The sequence below is a fragment of the Perognathus longimembris genome, chromosome 18 (genome assembly GCF_023159225.1).
Source record: "Perognathus longimembris pacificus isolate PPM17 chromosome 18, ASM2315922v1, whole genome shotgun sequence".
NCBI lineage: Eukaryota > Metazoa > Chordata > Mammalia > Rodentia > Heteromyidae > Perognathus > Perognathus longimembris.
In genome coordinates, this window is record NC_063178.1 from 26,683,626 (window position 1) to 26,700,524 (window position 16,899).

The following is a 16,899-nucleotide window of genomic DNA, read 5'->3' on the forward strand; positions in this document are numbered from 1 at the left end:
CTAAAGAATGGTAACATGGTTATCCTCCAGAATGCTTTCAATCCCTTTTTCTACAGATACTTCATGTTCAGGAGCTCTATGTTATCAAAGGTATTTATTACCTAAGCCTCTGCACATATAGGGAAGCAAGAGAAGCAAAGCCTGTAAGTAGGACTAGGAGTATATAGCTCAATGCTACCTTCTCTACCTACCATACACAAGGCTCTAGGTTCAATCCCCAGCATCACAAGAGAAAAAGTTATAAACATACTCATCAATAAAATGATCACCTATGGATTTACCAACTTGACCACTCCTACCATCAAACCAACAGGAGTGCCTGTATCTACTCATTTACATGACTGTCCTCTTGCTTACTATCTATTGTAAATGCAATTGGTTACAAATTAAGGAAGTTAATTAGCAAAATAAGCCAATCTTTATAAAGAAAATTTGCAAAAGCTATCTGAGGAAATAAATGAGATACGTCAGTTAAATAAAAAAGAAAATCAAGTAAAGTGTCCCTAGATTTTTTTTCATGTTGATATAAAAAGGAAGGTCCTTGGGTAAAATTGAAAACATTCTCAATATATTTTCTAGAGTGATCTTCTTCATAATTTATAATAATAATCACTGTAGAAGTGAGAACTGATGCCTTTTTGCCTTGTGTGCTGATTCAGAATCCAACCCAGAAGAAGATACAATCTATGATAAGACCAGGTCCGAAATGGATGCAATTTTAAAGTTTATTTTCCATTTATTCAATATATAAAGTACACAGAGAAAAATAAAAGTACTCAAATGAAAATTCTAAACTAAAATTCACATGCCAAGTTGTAGTTAAAAGCAGTAAATTACAGCTATAATAAGTACTAACTACTACTGCAAGAAACATACCAAGAGAACTAGACAAACTGTTTACAAAAGTAAAGACTTCCAGAAACTTAAGGCAACTGTTATCTTTCTGCCTCATGAGAGACCATAAAAGCCATATTGATTAACTGTATAGCCCTATCATCCTCCTGAAGGCAGTACACAGAATTTTCACCAACATGCTGAACGAGAGACTCACTGCAACACTGGATTCCATCTAACCAATAGCACATGGTAGCTTTCAGTCGGGATTCTCTATAAAAGACAACCTTTGTGATAAGTGAACCACAAGAAAAGATTCTAATAAACTTACCATTGTGTATTGCATTCAGCAACTCTGAGAAAGCTTTTAAGTAAGGAAAAAAGGACTTCAGTTAAGATCATTCACAAATACAGAAGAAATACACAGGCACATACTAAGTAAGTTTATCAAACTACTAAGTAACTCTTATGTATTATTGCTTCAATTATTAAAACTGAAAGCTTCATTCATTTTTACATAGTATAAATTTCTAATGACCCTATTTCACTTACTAAGCAAACTGAAATGTGTTAGATATAATTTCAATAGTGTAATAAGTTTTAAAATTACTTTTGAAAAGACATTTGGTACGATGTCACATGTTGCTAAAAGAAAATAAGCAAATCTCCAGTGATATAATTCTAGACAGGTAAAGCTACCTTACTTCAAAAAAAAAGTTCACCATACCTAATTCAATTAAATATTTTCATTTTAGATTTCCATATAAACCTCAGCACACATAGAGATCTAAACAAAACGGCTACTAGACACATGCTGAACATTTATATTAGCATTAAGACTAATGAAAACTAAAATACCATAAATGCTATTTTACCAAGGGGCACAGTTCACAATTCTACAATGGAAGTTCTATATTAAAATCCACCAATTAAAATTTGCCCCACAATTTTACTGTTAATATGGATCCTAAACACAAGATATGCTAAGATTTCTTTGTAGAAAAAGAAATGTACTTAATTAGAAACCAAGTTCATTTTAGAAAATAAATTTTAGAGGTTCAAAGGTGGTGTAATTCTTTTAAAAAGCACTAATGTTAAGATTTAAAAAGCCTGTTTAACAACCCAGTTGGAAAACTTACTAGTTGTTGGACAAGCTCCATCGTGCCGATACTGCATGGAAATTTCTGTTGGGAGGGAGGAGAAAGGAAATCAGCAAAGGAATTGTCAATGACTACAGAATAGAACAAGAAATAAGCCAAAAAAAAAAAAAAAAAAAGGGGAAGGATGGCAGGAATTCAACTGTAAGTCCAGTTGAGTATGCCAAAAAGAAACAAAACTTAGAGGGCAGTAGTCAGGACATGAAAGGTAGGAAAGCCAAATATAATGGAATTCTCATAAACATTAAGGGATGGTGTGAGAATGTAGGTATGTATGCTCAAAGGGTAAGGAAAAGATTTAAATAAGATCTCAGTGGGAACTACCTGTCAAAAACTTTGAAATACAGTAGTCATTTAGAAATTGTAAAAATGGGAAGGTGCCAGTGGCTCACATCTGGAATCCTAGCAACTCAGGGGGCTGAGATCTGAGGATCACAGTTCAAAGCCAACCCAGGCAGAAAAGTCCCTGTGAGGCTCTTACCTTCCTCCAATTAACGACTCAAAAACCAGAAGTGGCACTGTGGCACAAGGGTAGAGCACTAGTCTTGAGCACAAAAAGGCTCAGGAAAAGCGCCCAGGCCCAAAGTTCAAGCCCCATACTGACAACCAAAAAAGAAAAAAGGAAAAAATTTTAAGAATGATAGGACCTGTGCCAGTGGCTCACTCCTACAATCCTAGCTACTCAGGAGGCTGAGATCTGAGGAACACAGATCAAAACCAGCCCAGGCAGTAAAGCCCATTAGATTTTTATATCTCAAACCACCAGAAAACCAGAAGTGAACAGCTGGGAATATGGCCTAGTGACGAGTGCTTGCCTCATATACATGAAGCCCTAGGTTCGATTCCTGAGCACCATATACAGAAAATGGCCAGAAGTGGCGCTGTGGCTCAAGTGACAGAGTGCTACTAGCCTTGAACAAAAAGAAGCCAGGGACAGTGCTCAGGCCCTGAGTCCAAGCCCCAGGACTGGCAAAACAACAACAAACAAAAAAGAAAAACAAACAAAAAAAACCCAGAAGTGACGCTGTGGCTCAAAGTGGTAGAGCACTGGCCTTGAGCTTTGGAAAAGCTTTGAATAGTGCGGTGCAGTGCCCAGGCCCTGAGTTCAAGCCCCACAACTGACAATAATAATAATAATAATAATAATTGTCTAGTTTATTTATGACCAGAAATCCATTATATCACAGAACTGTATTAAACTATATTCTGCTCATGTTCAGGTGCCTTGTATTTTTGAGACAGATAATCAACAAATATGAAATAACTCATTTTTATTCCACCTAGTGAGGAAAATAAGTAACAGATGATGTGAACTGCTAGAAATAAAAGCAGTGAGAACATAAGAAATGAATTTCTAAATGGCATTCTAACAAAAAAGTACCTTTAAAAAAATCCAGGTACCAGTGGCTTACATCTATAATCCTACCTACTCGAGAGGCTGAGATCTGAGGATCATAGTTTGAAACCAGTCTGGGCAGGAAAATTTGTGAGACTCTTATCTACAACTAAACACAAAAGGCTGCAAGTAGAACTGTGGACCAAGAGGTAGAAGACTGGGTTGGGCACAAAAGCTCAGAACCAGCACCTGAGCCCTGAGTTCAAAAGGTGGGGGGTGGGGGTGGAGAGACCAAGTGAATCTTAAATATCAATTTGAGACGAACAAGACAAAAACTGAGTCATCTAAAAAAATAACTAGCTTGCCTAACAAGTGCAAGCCTGAGTATTCAAACTCCAATATAAAGCAGTCTCTATAAATGTGATCACAATCAAAGGAGTAGCTCTCCATAATCTCCTTTTGTAGCATTAATCATCAGTAAAGAATTTCAACACTGACACGTGCCTGAAAAGCATGTGTTCCAACCAGGACTGCCAAACCAAAGAACAATTTACTTTAGTAAACCATAAAATCTTACGACTTAGAAAAGGATAGGTTCAACGTGTCAATTTTTCCAAATGCTAATTTTCATTGTTTCAAAACACTAGGTAACTACTATCTGCTCAAATCCCTAAAGATTATTGTATAGGAGAATTCAATCAAAAGCTTAATATAAAACTGAGTATAGTGGTGCACACCTGTAATCTCAGTACTCAGAAGCCTAAGGCAGCAGGATTATGAGTTCCAGGGTTCTCAGCTACACGATCTACTAACCAGAAATTTACAACCTGCAGCAATCACTTAAAACAACACACTTCTTTTTGTACAGTCCCCATAAAACAATGAATGGACCACTTAACAGAACGTGTAACCAATTCAAATAAAAAAAAAAATTTACAATCCAAACCTTCTCTGATCACTGAGGTTTTACTCTAATGTGATCTAGAGACCCTACAATAATTTTCTATACTATTATAAATGTATACTCCTGAATATATAAAAATATTTTTAATTTTTTTTAATTTTTGAGAAAGGGCCCTGCTATGTACACCAGTGGTCTTGCTACATAAATCCTGAGCTCAAACTCAGATCCTCCTGTCTCAGCCTTCCAAGTGCTGAAAAATTTTTTTTCAACTATAGCAACTTCAAGAAGGAATTGCATTAGAATCTGATTTGATTTTAACTCCTAGTAAACAATAGCATATGTCCTACTTAGACATAATGAGATAATATCTGCACAATTCCCAACTCTCAAACACAGATATCACCAATACCATACAGAGTTGAATGAGGTAATATTTTGTTCTTTTCCATTAAAGGAACTCTAAAATTATGTAAACCACAAGAATTAAGTCCAGGACATATATCACAGGAGAAAGACCATTAGACTATTAAGTCTTATTTCTGCATCCTGGCGTTCAACTCTCTATACTCATCCTATACCATTCAAGAAATACACATTATATATAGAAAAGAAGCCAGGGACAGTGCTCAGGCCCAGAGATCAAGCCCCAGGACTGGCAACAAAAACAAAACCAAACAAAAGAAATATAGATTAACTAAGATACATTGTATTTATAAGCTGATTCTAGAACTGTAAAACTACTTAAAATAAATACATATTTAAAAATAAGCCAGACAGGTGGCAGTGGCTCACAACTGCAATCCTAGATACTCAGGAGGCTGAGGTCTGAGGATCCTGGTTTATCATCAGTACCAGCATGAAAGGCTGTAAGACATTATCTCTAACTAAAAAAGCCAGAAGTGGAGCTGTGGCTTATAGTGGTAGGTCAGTAGCCTTGAGCAAAAACAGCTCAGGGACAGGACCCAGGCCCTGAGTTCAAGACCCAGGACTGGCACATGTGTGCATGCACATCCATGTGATAAGCACTTAGTGCTTAGTAGTATTAATTCATTTCTTTCAAAAGAGATGCTTTGTGTCTATTATGATCAAACCACTGTGGTGGCAATGATAATATGGTGGTGAACATCTCAGACATAGTCCCTCACAAAGTAGTGTCATAGGGGATATAATACTCTAACATCATGCCAACATGTGCTTGCAAAGGTCACCTTCAACCATGACTACATTATCACTGTCATTAAAGCAAATTAATCTTTTCAGTGCTTCGTGCAAAACAATTCTTGGCAATGTAGTAAATAGTATACATTTTCTACTTCCTTATATGAGGGGAAGTTTCCTGCTTTTAGTTACTGAATCATTTCTCAATCTAAAATTTCCCTAAAGGAAAAATTAAAATTTTCATTTCCCAAGAAAATACTATTGTTTAAAGCTGAACTTTTGGTTCAAATGTGCTCACAGATCTCCCCACTTAAAATACAAGTGACAGACTCATCCAGGGTTTTAGAGCCCAATCAGTGAACATTTGCTGACTTTTCTGACTACTCTCAAATCAGGGAAAATGCACACCTACCTCTACCACTCAGGGTCTAGTTTTTATTCTATATAATGAATAAAAAAGTACTTGGTGGTTTGTTTATTTTTGCCAATCCTGGAACTTGGACTCAGGGCCTGAGCGCTATCCCTGGCTTCTTTTTGCTCAAGGCTAGCACTCTGCCACTAAGCCACTTCTGGCTGTTTTCTGTTCATGTGGTGCTGAGGAATCGAACCCAGGGTTTCATGCATGCTAAGCAAGCACTCTACCACTAAGCCACATTCCCAGTCCCACTTAGAGGTTCTTAAGTGTTTAACACCATGCTTTACACATATTCAGTATTCATCAGCAGTTCCTAATTTCTAACCTTAATACAGTGAAGGAGGTATAATTCCTAAAGATGCATAGCATTTAGCCAAGCTTCTTGTACATAAAGATAGATCTTTTACTATAAAGCTTGCTATTTTAAAAAAAATAGTGTGATTTAGTCATAAACTTTTATTAAAATGTATAAAATTAAAGCTTATATCAATTTTAAGTGAGCAAAATTCTCCTTATAGTTTTAATCGAACATAACCCTCAGACAACTTTAAAAACTTATTGGCGAGTTAAATTTTTCAGTCATTAATTTTGTGAAATGGTATCATCTATAGGAACTGCCCCTTTAATTAATGGTCACCTAATAGTAAGATAAAAGAAATAAAAATCCACAGTTCTCTGTCACAAATGTACCATAAATCCAGTCCCCTGGAGGTAAGGACTATTTCTATTTCTCAATGTTGACAATTTTCTTACTCATGTGACATGTAGAAAAGCCTTTATGGGAGTAGAAACCAATACATATTTAAATTCCAGTAATATGAAAATAAGCATTCAAATGTAACCTTTTTGAATTCACAAATTTTAACTTGAGAATGTGACTGGAAACTACAGGAACCACCAAAAACAAGTGTTAGGTTTAATTTTCTCAGATACTCATTCGATTATCATACCTCTTGCTAAAAATAACATGAATCCACTTTTTATCGGGGTAAATTGGTTTAGATTTACTTTTTTTAACTATAGGCTAAGGCTATAATTACTAAGATGTCTAGTCTCAAAAGAAACATACAAGTAAAAATGTCTATTCAAATATGCACAGTATTTAAATGTATTTAATGAACTTCTTTCTCACTGTAGTTTATTTCTCTCCCTTTTCAAACAAGATTCTCAACCAATTTCTAGTGAGTTGTGAGTGTTTAACAATGTTTGGAAACTTTTTTTGTTTATGTAGGGAAGGTGCTATCAGCATGTTAGTGAGAGTTAATGATTCTGTGAGCATCCTATAACATACAAAAACAGCATTATATATAAAGAATTGTCCCACCCAAAAGATCAATGTCAGTATTAAGAATCTTGCACTTGAACCATCCTAATGCTACCAATAAAACACTTCTTTTATGGTTTCCACTCAATTGTGGAAAAAGAGTCTTACAAACAGGTCCATGACAGTCACCAAAGCTTTCTAAAACACAGAATAAATTAATTCCCTGCTTGTATAATCTTTTTCTCTTCTTTTTTTTTGGGGGGGGAAGGGGGGGGGCCCTTCTTGGGTCTTGAATTCTAGTGTTCTACCTCCTGAGCCCAGTTCTACTTCTAGCTTTTTGGGTGGTTAATTGGAGACAAGAGTCTCATGGACTTTCCTGTCCAGGCTGGCTTTGAACCACAATATTCAGAACTCAGCCTCCTGAACAGCTAAGATTACAGGCCTGAGTAATCATCACCCATAGGCTGTATAATCTTAAGAAACTTAATTTACCTCTCAAAGCCACATAATCAGGGCATTAAATGTTCTTCATATTAACTTAGCTTCTTGTTTTTATTTTGGTAGTACTGGGGACTGAGCCCAGAAGCTCATGATTGCTAGGCAGGCACTCTACCACTTGAGCCACTCATCCAACCCTTTTGCATTGGTTTTGAAGGTAAGATCTTATTTTATGTCCAGACAACCATGGGCTATGATCCTGTTTACACTTTCCAATATGGCCGGGGATGGGCAGCAGGTGCACACCACTGTACCCAGACATTAAACTTCACCATAGCAGGGATAAAAGCTGTATCCCAAAGCACCTGGCAACCAGCAAAATATGGAATCTCTGGAATTCTCACATCTGTGGTAAGGTAAAACTATGATTCCTGCCTCCTAAGTAGCAAGGCTGGAGCTACTGTGCCCAACTAACTGTTAAATAAGATATAAAGAACTTAACAGAATTTAACACATAACAAGTAACAGTTATAGTTACCATTTCTCACATCTGATATATATATAAATAATCTTTAAAACCAGAAGTGAAATTTACAATCAATATTTACTAAAATCCATTTTATATCTAATTTAACAGATAAATGCTGATGCACAAACCAATCACATACCTGTCTAAAAGTATGCATTCTCATTAAATTTTTAATTGAAAATACCCATAGTGCAACTTGCAGGCTATACAGAGAAATCCCAATGATGTGAACAACAACATATATAAACTCACTGGTACTATAATAAGGACAAAATCATTAAATACAACAAAAAAATTTAAATCATTTTGGTTAGCTCCTGAAATACAATTTCATAACAAGTCATTTACACTGACTAAAAAAATGTCATAAAGACCTAATCATAATATGTATGAAATTATTTCAAAAGTAAAAACTAAAACTGAGGGAGGGAGGGAGGGAGGGAGGGAGGGAGGGAGGGAGGGAAGAAGGGAGGGAGGGCACTAAACTCAAAACAGTGACTTTGTTATCTTAAATGTGAATCCTGGTGTTAAACACACTATGCAGGTGACACTAAAGATCAAGGTGTTATCATAAGTAATAATGACCTATAAACTATTTAGTGTAAATGTAGTAACATTACATTAGTGCCAAACATTTCAACACGAAATTGTCTTATACTATATTTTTTATCATGAATTTTTTTTAAAGAAATGTTATGTTTATTAAGTATCACTAAGTATTATCATTAACAACTAACTTTTTAAACCTTTTCAGGGTTAGAAGGTGGGAGTGAAGAATAACAATGGGCAAATCCCTACCTGAACCAACTGGAGATGAGCCAACACTAAGACTCTGTAAACTTCCATTCCTGAGCAATGTAGGAGATTTCTGAAGACTAGAGCTTGTTATGCTTCCTGCAGCTGATGCTACAGATGATGTTGGTGAAGCAGAAGAGACTGAGAGATGAGATACATTCTCTTGAGTTTTGTTCCCTTTGGGTCTGCCAGGCCCATGCTTACTTTGTTTATTTCCTTTTCTTTTCTTTTCCTTTACAGTTTCTTCTTCTATGCCAGAAGTTTGAGCTCGCTTATATCCTGCTGTAGGAAGGCTGGAGCTACCCAAATCTGCAGGTGAATTTTCAAAGCTTTTAGGCTGCGAAATAACAGCTGAGGTCACAGGATGACCAATTAAGGAACTAAAACTATTTACCCCCCCTTCCTGGCTTCCAGACTCTCCTTTATGTACATCTTTGGTTGATGACGACTGTTGGGAGTGAGTGTAACTGTCATTACGCAGATCTGAGTCTGTAAAGCTCAAGAAATCCTGGGGAGACTGTACTGAGCTTCCAGAAGATGATTTTACACTGCCTGGAGTTCCTGAAAAACTGCCTGTAGTAAAAAAAAAAAACAAAAAAAAACAAAAAACAAAAATGGGATAGGAAAAGAAAAAATTTTGGATGCAAAAGTGCCATGAGCAGTAGACATGATACAATCATCAAAAATAAGTGAGTTGGGAAAAGAAAGAAGAAAGGTCAACTATAAAATTTAGGACATATCACAAAGCTGGATTACAAAATGAAATCAAGTTTATCTATAAAACCATCTTTTAAAACACTCACCATTTAATAGGTAGTACATATTTACCCTTGAATTACAAGCTATTATTTATAAAATGAAAATATACAGTGTGCTCTAACATACTTTTTATCACATTATTCCTCAGTTCTTCCCCAAAACACTGTGTATCCTGGGGAAGGACTGAAGAATAGCAAAGCCCCTTTTCGACAGACATGCAGTAACACCTGACAAAACTTTAATTCTCCAAGGAATCTTCTTTTTCAAATACTGGAGAGATTATATGTTCCCAATATACTGTAAGAATCACAACCTCTTTCCTAGTTTAAGACAGATCAGCAATTGCTATTATTCTGCTGAAATTATCCAAATAAAACATAAACATGAAAAAATAAAAATCGTGTCTAAGTTATTATATTCTCCAAGTTTATTTTCCATAGATGTGCATAAAGAAAACTAGTCCTAACATTCTCTAGTTTTTATAAAATAAAACACACGGAGAGGAAGCTTTCATACACCTTTGCACAACTGCTTATTCTCTCCTCACTTCTAGGACCATGATTATTTGGTCTAAGAACCTTGCAACTCCATTTGCCTGGTCAAAAATTAACATGGCCTAGAAGGAAACAGTTTGATCCTCCGTCTCACCAAACAGTATGTTCATAAAACTAAACTATATATATATATTTTTTTTTATCTAAAGTACCAGTCAACAAAAGTTCAAAATAGAAATAGAAAGGAAATTTTAAATTAAGTGTTAAATTTGTTACACTGTATATTCACAAGAAATCCCACATAAATCCATGTATCTACAAAAGTTATCTTTTTTTTTGGGGGGGGGGGGGAGGGTCCTGTCTTTGGGCTTGAACTCAGAGACTGGGGCACTATTCTTGAAATTCTTTTACTCCAGGCTAGAGCTCTACCTACCACTTGAGCCACAGCTCCACTTCCATTTTTTTTGGGGGGGGGAGGGGTTAAGGGGTGGGGGGAAGGGTAATTTATTGGAGATAAGACTCTCAAGGACTTTCCTGCCCAAGCTGGCTTTAATCATGATGTTCAGATCTCAGCCTCCTATTGAATAGCTAGGATTACAGCTACAAAGATTCTTTTTTCATCACAAGAAATATCCTCTAAAATGAAGTCTCAAGGTTTGGGCTTTTAATCTCTTAGAAATTGTTCGCGGGGCTGGGAATATGGCTTAGTGGCAAAGTGCTCGCCTCGTATACATGAAGCCCTGGGTTCAATTCTTCAGTATCTCATATATAGAAAAAGTGGAAGTGGCATGTAACTCAAGTGACAGAGTAGCTAGCCTTGAGCAAAAAGAAGCCAGGGATAGTGCTTGAGCCCTGAGTTCAAGCCCCAGGACTGGCGAAACACAAAACAAAACTAAAAACTTGTTTCCGCCTACAGGGGAATTTTCAGAACTATGTCTAAACAGAAAACTGTACATATTAAGAATCCATTTGCAGTACATTGAAATAAGGATACTACCTGGTGGGTGACCGGGAACAGGTTTAACTGGCGCCATCTTGTCTTCAAGATGGAGGAAAGTAAAGTCCCACCCCCCCAGGTGATGGGCATGCCTGAATTCCTAGAGGCAGGGGCAGGGACTTGGACAATAGGTTACTGGACCTGCCAATCCTGTGCCACGAACTTGAACTCGTGAGACTCTCCAGCTCCCTGTGACCCTGCCCCCTGTCCCCCACCAGCTCAGAAGCCATTTTGCACCATGCTTCTGTCAGCTGACTCTCCTCAGGTCACCATGGCGACCTTCTTCAGCTCTCCATCAGAGCTGATGAGGTTTGTTGGGATTGTTTTTCTGCTTCTTCTTTGCTTTACTACCCTGGTGGCTCAGTTTTCTAAGTGTTGACTGTATTTGAGGCTGCAATGTTTTCCAGGGACATGTGGCCACCTACTGTGACTGGCTTTCTAATAAAGACTCCTGATTGGACCTCTCAAAAGGCTGCTTCTCAGTTTCTCCGGACTGAATTCCCCTATAACAACATCAATCATTTCAAGGATAACTGCAATTTGGTATGTCATTAGCAGCTACAGAAAAGTTCTTACCCATTTTAATTTGTTACCATCTGTCTTTATAGTTTTTGCTTTTATATCTAGTATTAAATTTTCACTGTAATTTATCAAATGACTCAAAATATTTAGTATCTGCAATACTTTAAATGTATATCTTCAAAATTTCACATGCTGCCTCCCATGGAAAAAGAAATGCAACCAACCTCGTTCAGTACCTTATATTTGTTTCAACCTTTAAATTAGAAACTTAAAAATACAGATTTAACAATGAAGGTCTTCCTTGTAGAAACAGTGTCTGAATTCTGCTAATACCACATTCTGAATGTGAATGAAGTACATTTAAATAATAATGTACAACTGAGGTGTGACTCAAGTGGAACAAGTAAGCTAAATTTTTATCCCCAGTACCACCAAAAATGGAGGGAGGGGGATCAATATCTGTACATTTTAGTAAAAGTGAATTTAGTATTTCATTTTCTAATTATTTGTTCTATAAAAAAAGCGCACACGCGCGCACACACCACAAAACTGGTACTTGAAAATCTTCCATCCCCAAATTACTAAGCAATCTACATATACCTGTAATATGGAGGTTAGATCTGGCCAGTACCATCATTGGCCACATGGCAAGTTGTACTCCTCTTGATGGATGTGCCTGGATTCCCACAGGAAGGGAAGTCCCATCCCCAGGTAATGGGAGTTCCTGAATCCCAACAGACAGGGGTGGGCACACAGCCTATAGGTTACTGAACCTGTCTGTCAAGTGCTTAGAACTGGGAGCTTCCTGTGACCCTGCCCCCTGACCTGACCCGAGTCAGGCCAGCTCAGGCACCATTATGCCATGCCACATGTCTCCATGTTCGTATCTTGTGTCCTGTCTCCTGGCTCACCTCTCGTCCCCATGGCACCCAAAGTCAGCTCTCCATCGGAGCTAAATTGGTTTGTTGGTATAGTTTTTATTCTTTCCTCCCTCTGTGGCCTGTTTCCTGATAGTGTTAAGGGCATGTGTGGGCTGCAGGAATTACTTAGAAATCTTCCGGAAGTATGTCTGTCCTGTTTTGTGTTATACGTTTTTCTGAAACCTGGAAGCGGTCCATCTGGAACTTCCCCAATAAATTCATCTTTTTGCCTGAGACTGTCTCTGAATGGTGGACTCTTGGAGGGACGGGGAATCCCCTCCCTCAAACCCCATAACATACCTACTAGATTCTGTATATATTTGTTATTAGCCAATGTTTCAACAGCAAAAAGAAGAGACAATTATCTTTTCCTATTTACCCCTCAGGGAACAAAGAATAAAAGGGAATGTATAGCATTTCTTCTGTGTGTGTATGTACACACACACATAGGCTTATGTATATACATGTGTATACATATACACACATATCTCATGCACGCGCATATGTACCCATCCTGGGGCTTTAACTCGAGGTCTGGGTACTACCCTTGAGCTTTTTTGTTCAAGGCTAGCATTCTACCACTTGAGCCACAGATCCACTTCCAGCTTTTGGTGGTTAAGTCTCATGGACTTTCCTGCCCAGGCTATCTTTGAACAGCAATCTTCAGATCTCAGCCTCCTGGTAGCCAGGATTACAGGAATAACCCAGTGGTACCTGACTATTTACTTGTATATTTTCCTTCAACAGTTTTAACAGTTCTATATTTTCAAAGTACTATGTTCACGTTAAAATTATACAAAACAATCACATGTATTGTAAAAGTAAGCTGGTTAGTTGGTTTTCCATAAAATAGGGTTTGCCATGGAAAACAGCATAAGCATTTAATTCTCAATTTCAGTTAAACAGTATATGGGACATAATAAAATATGAGTAATAGTACTCATTATTTAATGAGTAATAAAATATTACTGAAATTCCATTTTAACTAAACATCTGGCTAAATATATCAGCTTAGCAGAAGATGGGCTGAGTACAATTCTACTTTAAAATTCTACTCTGAAATTCTACTTTGTAATAAATGCATTACTGATCAACAATTATTTGAAACCGGCTTACAGGCCATAAAAATTATTCAGTACTTGTTCACCTATTTAAAATGTAAATCTTAGCTATTTTAACGTTAAATTAAGAAAGGCAATTGATAACAACTTATAGCCGGGTTATTTGTGGCCCAAGTTTGTTTTTCCTAACTACTTAGGCTACTGAGATTGGAGGATTACTGTTCAAAGCCAGCCCAGGCAGGAAAGTCTATGAGACTCTCATTTCCAATAAACTACTCAGAAAAGGCTGGAATGATGCTGTGGCTCAAATGGCTGAGGACTAGCCTTGAGCAAAAAAAACCTCAAGAACAGTGCCCAGGCCCAGAGTTCAAAAACCCCAGGACTGGCAGAGAGAGAGAGAGAAGAGAGAAAATAACACATAGAGCCAGCACAAGTGGTTCACACTTGTAATCTTAGCTTCCAGGGAGGCTGGGACCTGGAGGATCAAGTTTGGATGCTAGTCCTGGCAGAAAAGCCTGTGAGACTAGTTCCCATTAACCAGCAAATTGCCAGGCTGAAATGAATGGATAAAATAACAGCACCAGCCATGAGCAAGCAAGCAAGCCAAGTGAATTCTCAAGAACATAAGTTCAAGCCCTGATTCTAGCATTTAAGTATATATATATATATGAATAACTGTTCTACAGAGAAAAAAGAAATACTTACTCTACCTTTCATAGCTTTTCTGTACAACTATTTAAGCATCAAACTTTTTTTAACTTTCATACATAACTCATGACATAGAGAAAAGTTTAGGAAATATTAACAAAATCTTTGAAGTAAGGTGAATACATCAGTTAATTAGATAAGCCAAAATGATCATTAGTTATAAATAAAAACTAAATTCTGTTAAAAAGTGTAACTGTTATGAACCATCATCAGAACAAGTACTGTAAGTAAGCACCATAATTAATACCTTGTGGAAAGGGGCTAGGTGCTGACACAGTTGTTCCTGGATTCCTTCCACCCGGCTTCCTTCCTCGTTGACCTGAACTGTGAGCCGAAGATTTCTTGCCTTTGCTCTCAGATCCTCTAACTTCTGAAACGTCTTTTCCACTAGAAGTGTGTGCAGACACTTCCTGGAAATTCGCATTTGTAAATCTGGCCGTAGTATCTTCCAAGCGCTTCAATGATCCAGATATAGAGTTGTTGCTAGTGCTTGTGTAAGTCTGACATTTTGATTCAAAAACAAGGAAATAAAAGATAAAAAAGAACTGATTACATTTAGCCAGAGAAAACAATAAATGACACATAATGATATGATGGGTACTAAACTTGTAAAAGAAACATGTTTCCATTCTAGAACAGAGATAATCTACCTAAGAAAAATCAAGCAAAAACCAATTTTTAAGTCTATACTAACTACAGAGACTTTTCTCTTATAATGAGCTACATATTTCTATGCCAACTACTATTTTTTAAGAAAGTATAACTTCATAGGATAGTTATTTGAAGGTCAGACTGCAATAATTACTAACAGCACATAGTAATCACACACAGAAATACCAAAAGTACTCATTTCTTTTTCTCTTTTTTAGTCGTACGAGGCTTGGAATTCACTACCTCAGGCTTGCTAAGCAAGTGTTCTATCACTTATCCCACACCTTGTCCTTATTTTTTAAGTCTTTTTCAGACAGTTCCCTTATGTGTGCCTTTGTACTTCTCGACTGCAATCCTACTTCCTCCCTCCCACATAGGAAGCATGTATCTTATGATGGGGTCTTGCTAATAACATTTTGGGCATGTTGGTCTCCAATTGCAATCCTCCATATATCTATCTAAGCTAAGAAGACATATTCTACAAAATAAAAGATCTTTGCCAGCTATGCATGTGACACGAGTTAGATTACGAGAATATACAGGAGTTCAAAAAAAGCTAGGGCCCTATATAATCAAAAACCCCATTAAAACTGGGCAAAGGAGACAATTGTTCCTGTTCTATTCCTAAGAAGAAATATAGCCAATAAATGCATGAAGAAATGCTCAAAATCCCAGGCCATAAAGGAAATGCAAATCAAAACAACACTGAGATTCTGTATCACTCCAGTCACAGTGATCATCATCACAGACCATTTTTGCTCCAGGAACAAAAAGAATCCAGTGACACAAAAGCAAGCACATTCTCAGGGGGAAAAAAAATTGATTAAAAAAAGGAGAAACTACAAGAGGTTCTTGGGGAACCAACAAATTACAGAGAAGCCATCAAAGCAGAAGAAAAGAAATCTGGAACCAGAGTTCAGCTCCCTTGGCTGAGAGCAGGGAATTGAGAAGACAGCAAGGTCTATTTGAGGGATCACCAAGTTCAGCTATAAGGACAGCAGACACAACCTGCAAACCTTACTATAGCCCATGGACTCGGGAGGCAAAGACAAGCCTGCTGTGAGAGGTTGTAGTGCAGGAACGAAGATATTCAGTGTTTCCTGTTACCTCTGACAGTGACAGAGAGTCACCATCTTAAAGACAGCTTCTCTCTGAGAACCCAGGGACCAAAAGCAATTACAAGTTTAACAACCTATGGGACATTTTACCACAGGACATGGGTATAAATCTCTTATAAGACACATGGGAAAGAAAGGACAATCAGGTATCAGAGAACAGCAAAAAAGTTTAAGCTGTAGTATCATAAAATAGAGGTTTCAGAATACTCACCAGACCAGAAAGCACAGAGGCATCTGGGCCTGGGCTATGAGTCCCACCAGGGAAATTGCTGCAATGCCCAATTCCTCTGGGCAGAAATTGGACACATGTATGGAATGACGCTAAGCTATCACAGCCCAAAACAGCTCAACCCTGTCTTAGATAGAAGCAGCTGTGCCACACTTGGCAGTTAGCTCTCAGATGAGCCAAATGATGGAAGCATCAAGCATGAGGTTTAACTCTGAAGCCTTTCCCCAGATAAGGTCTTCTGAGGGAAGCAAAGTCATCGTGCCTAGGTATAAAACAGCTACTACACATATGTACACGAATAAGAAAAACCAAAAATTCATATTTGTTGTACAGAAGTCTATATTTGTTCCTTTATTGGCTCAAATGTCAAATGTTTTAAACATTGTGTTTGTTGATATAGTTTTTCCCCTCTATTTCAGATAATGGCCCATTTATTTACCTTTTAGCTTACACACTAACATAAACCTATCATCCCTTCCTATTTAATCTTTTTTTTTTTTTGAGGGGGGGAGGTCTGTCAGGGTCTTGAACTGGGCCTCGGCACTTTCTCTGAGTTCAAGGCTGGCGCTCCACCTCTGAGGCCACAGCGCTACTTCCAGATTTCTGGTGG

General features: G+C 37.4%; 1 protein-coding gene across 16 annotated transcripts in view; it reads right to left on the reverse strand.

The window, feature by feature from the left end:
* The window catches only part of Mllt10 (MLLT10 histone lysine methyltransferase DOT1L cofactor), a 134,759-nt gene that overhangs the window by 44,398 nt on the left and 73,462 nt on the right, over positions 1–16,899 (reverse strand). For 12 of the 16 annotated variants that reach the window (XM_048367861.1, XM_048367856.1, XM_048367864.1 and 9 more), the window contains 4 exons: positions 14,539–14,791; positions 8,834–9,403; positions 1,974–2,018; positions 1,166–1,198 (listed from right to left, as the gene is read on the reverse strand). In XM_048367861.1, the coding sequence (XP_048223818.1) occupies positions 1,166–1,198; positions 1,974–2,018; positions 8,834–9,403; positions 14,539–14,791 (901 nt within the window). The remainder of the gene's footprint in view (positions 1–1,165; positions 1,199–1,973; positions 2,019–8,833; positions 9,404–14,538; positions 14,792–16,899) is intronic. The other 4 variants (XM_048367863.1, XM_048367862.1, XM_048367871.1 and 1 more) reach the window with 3 other exon arrangements.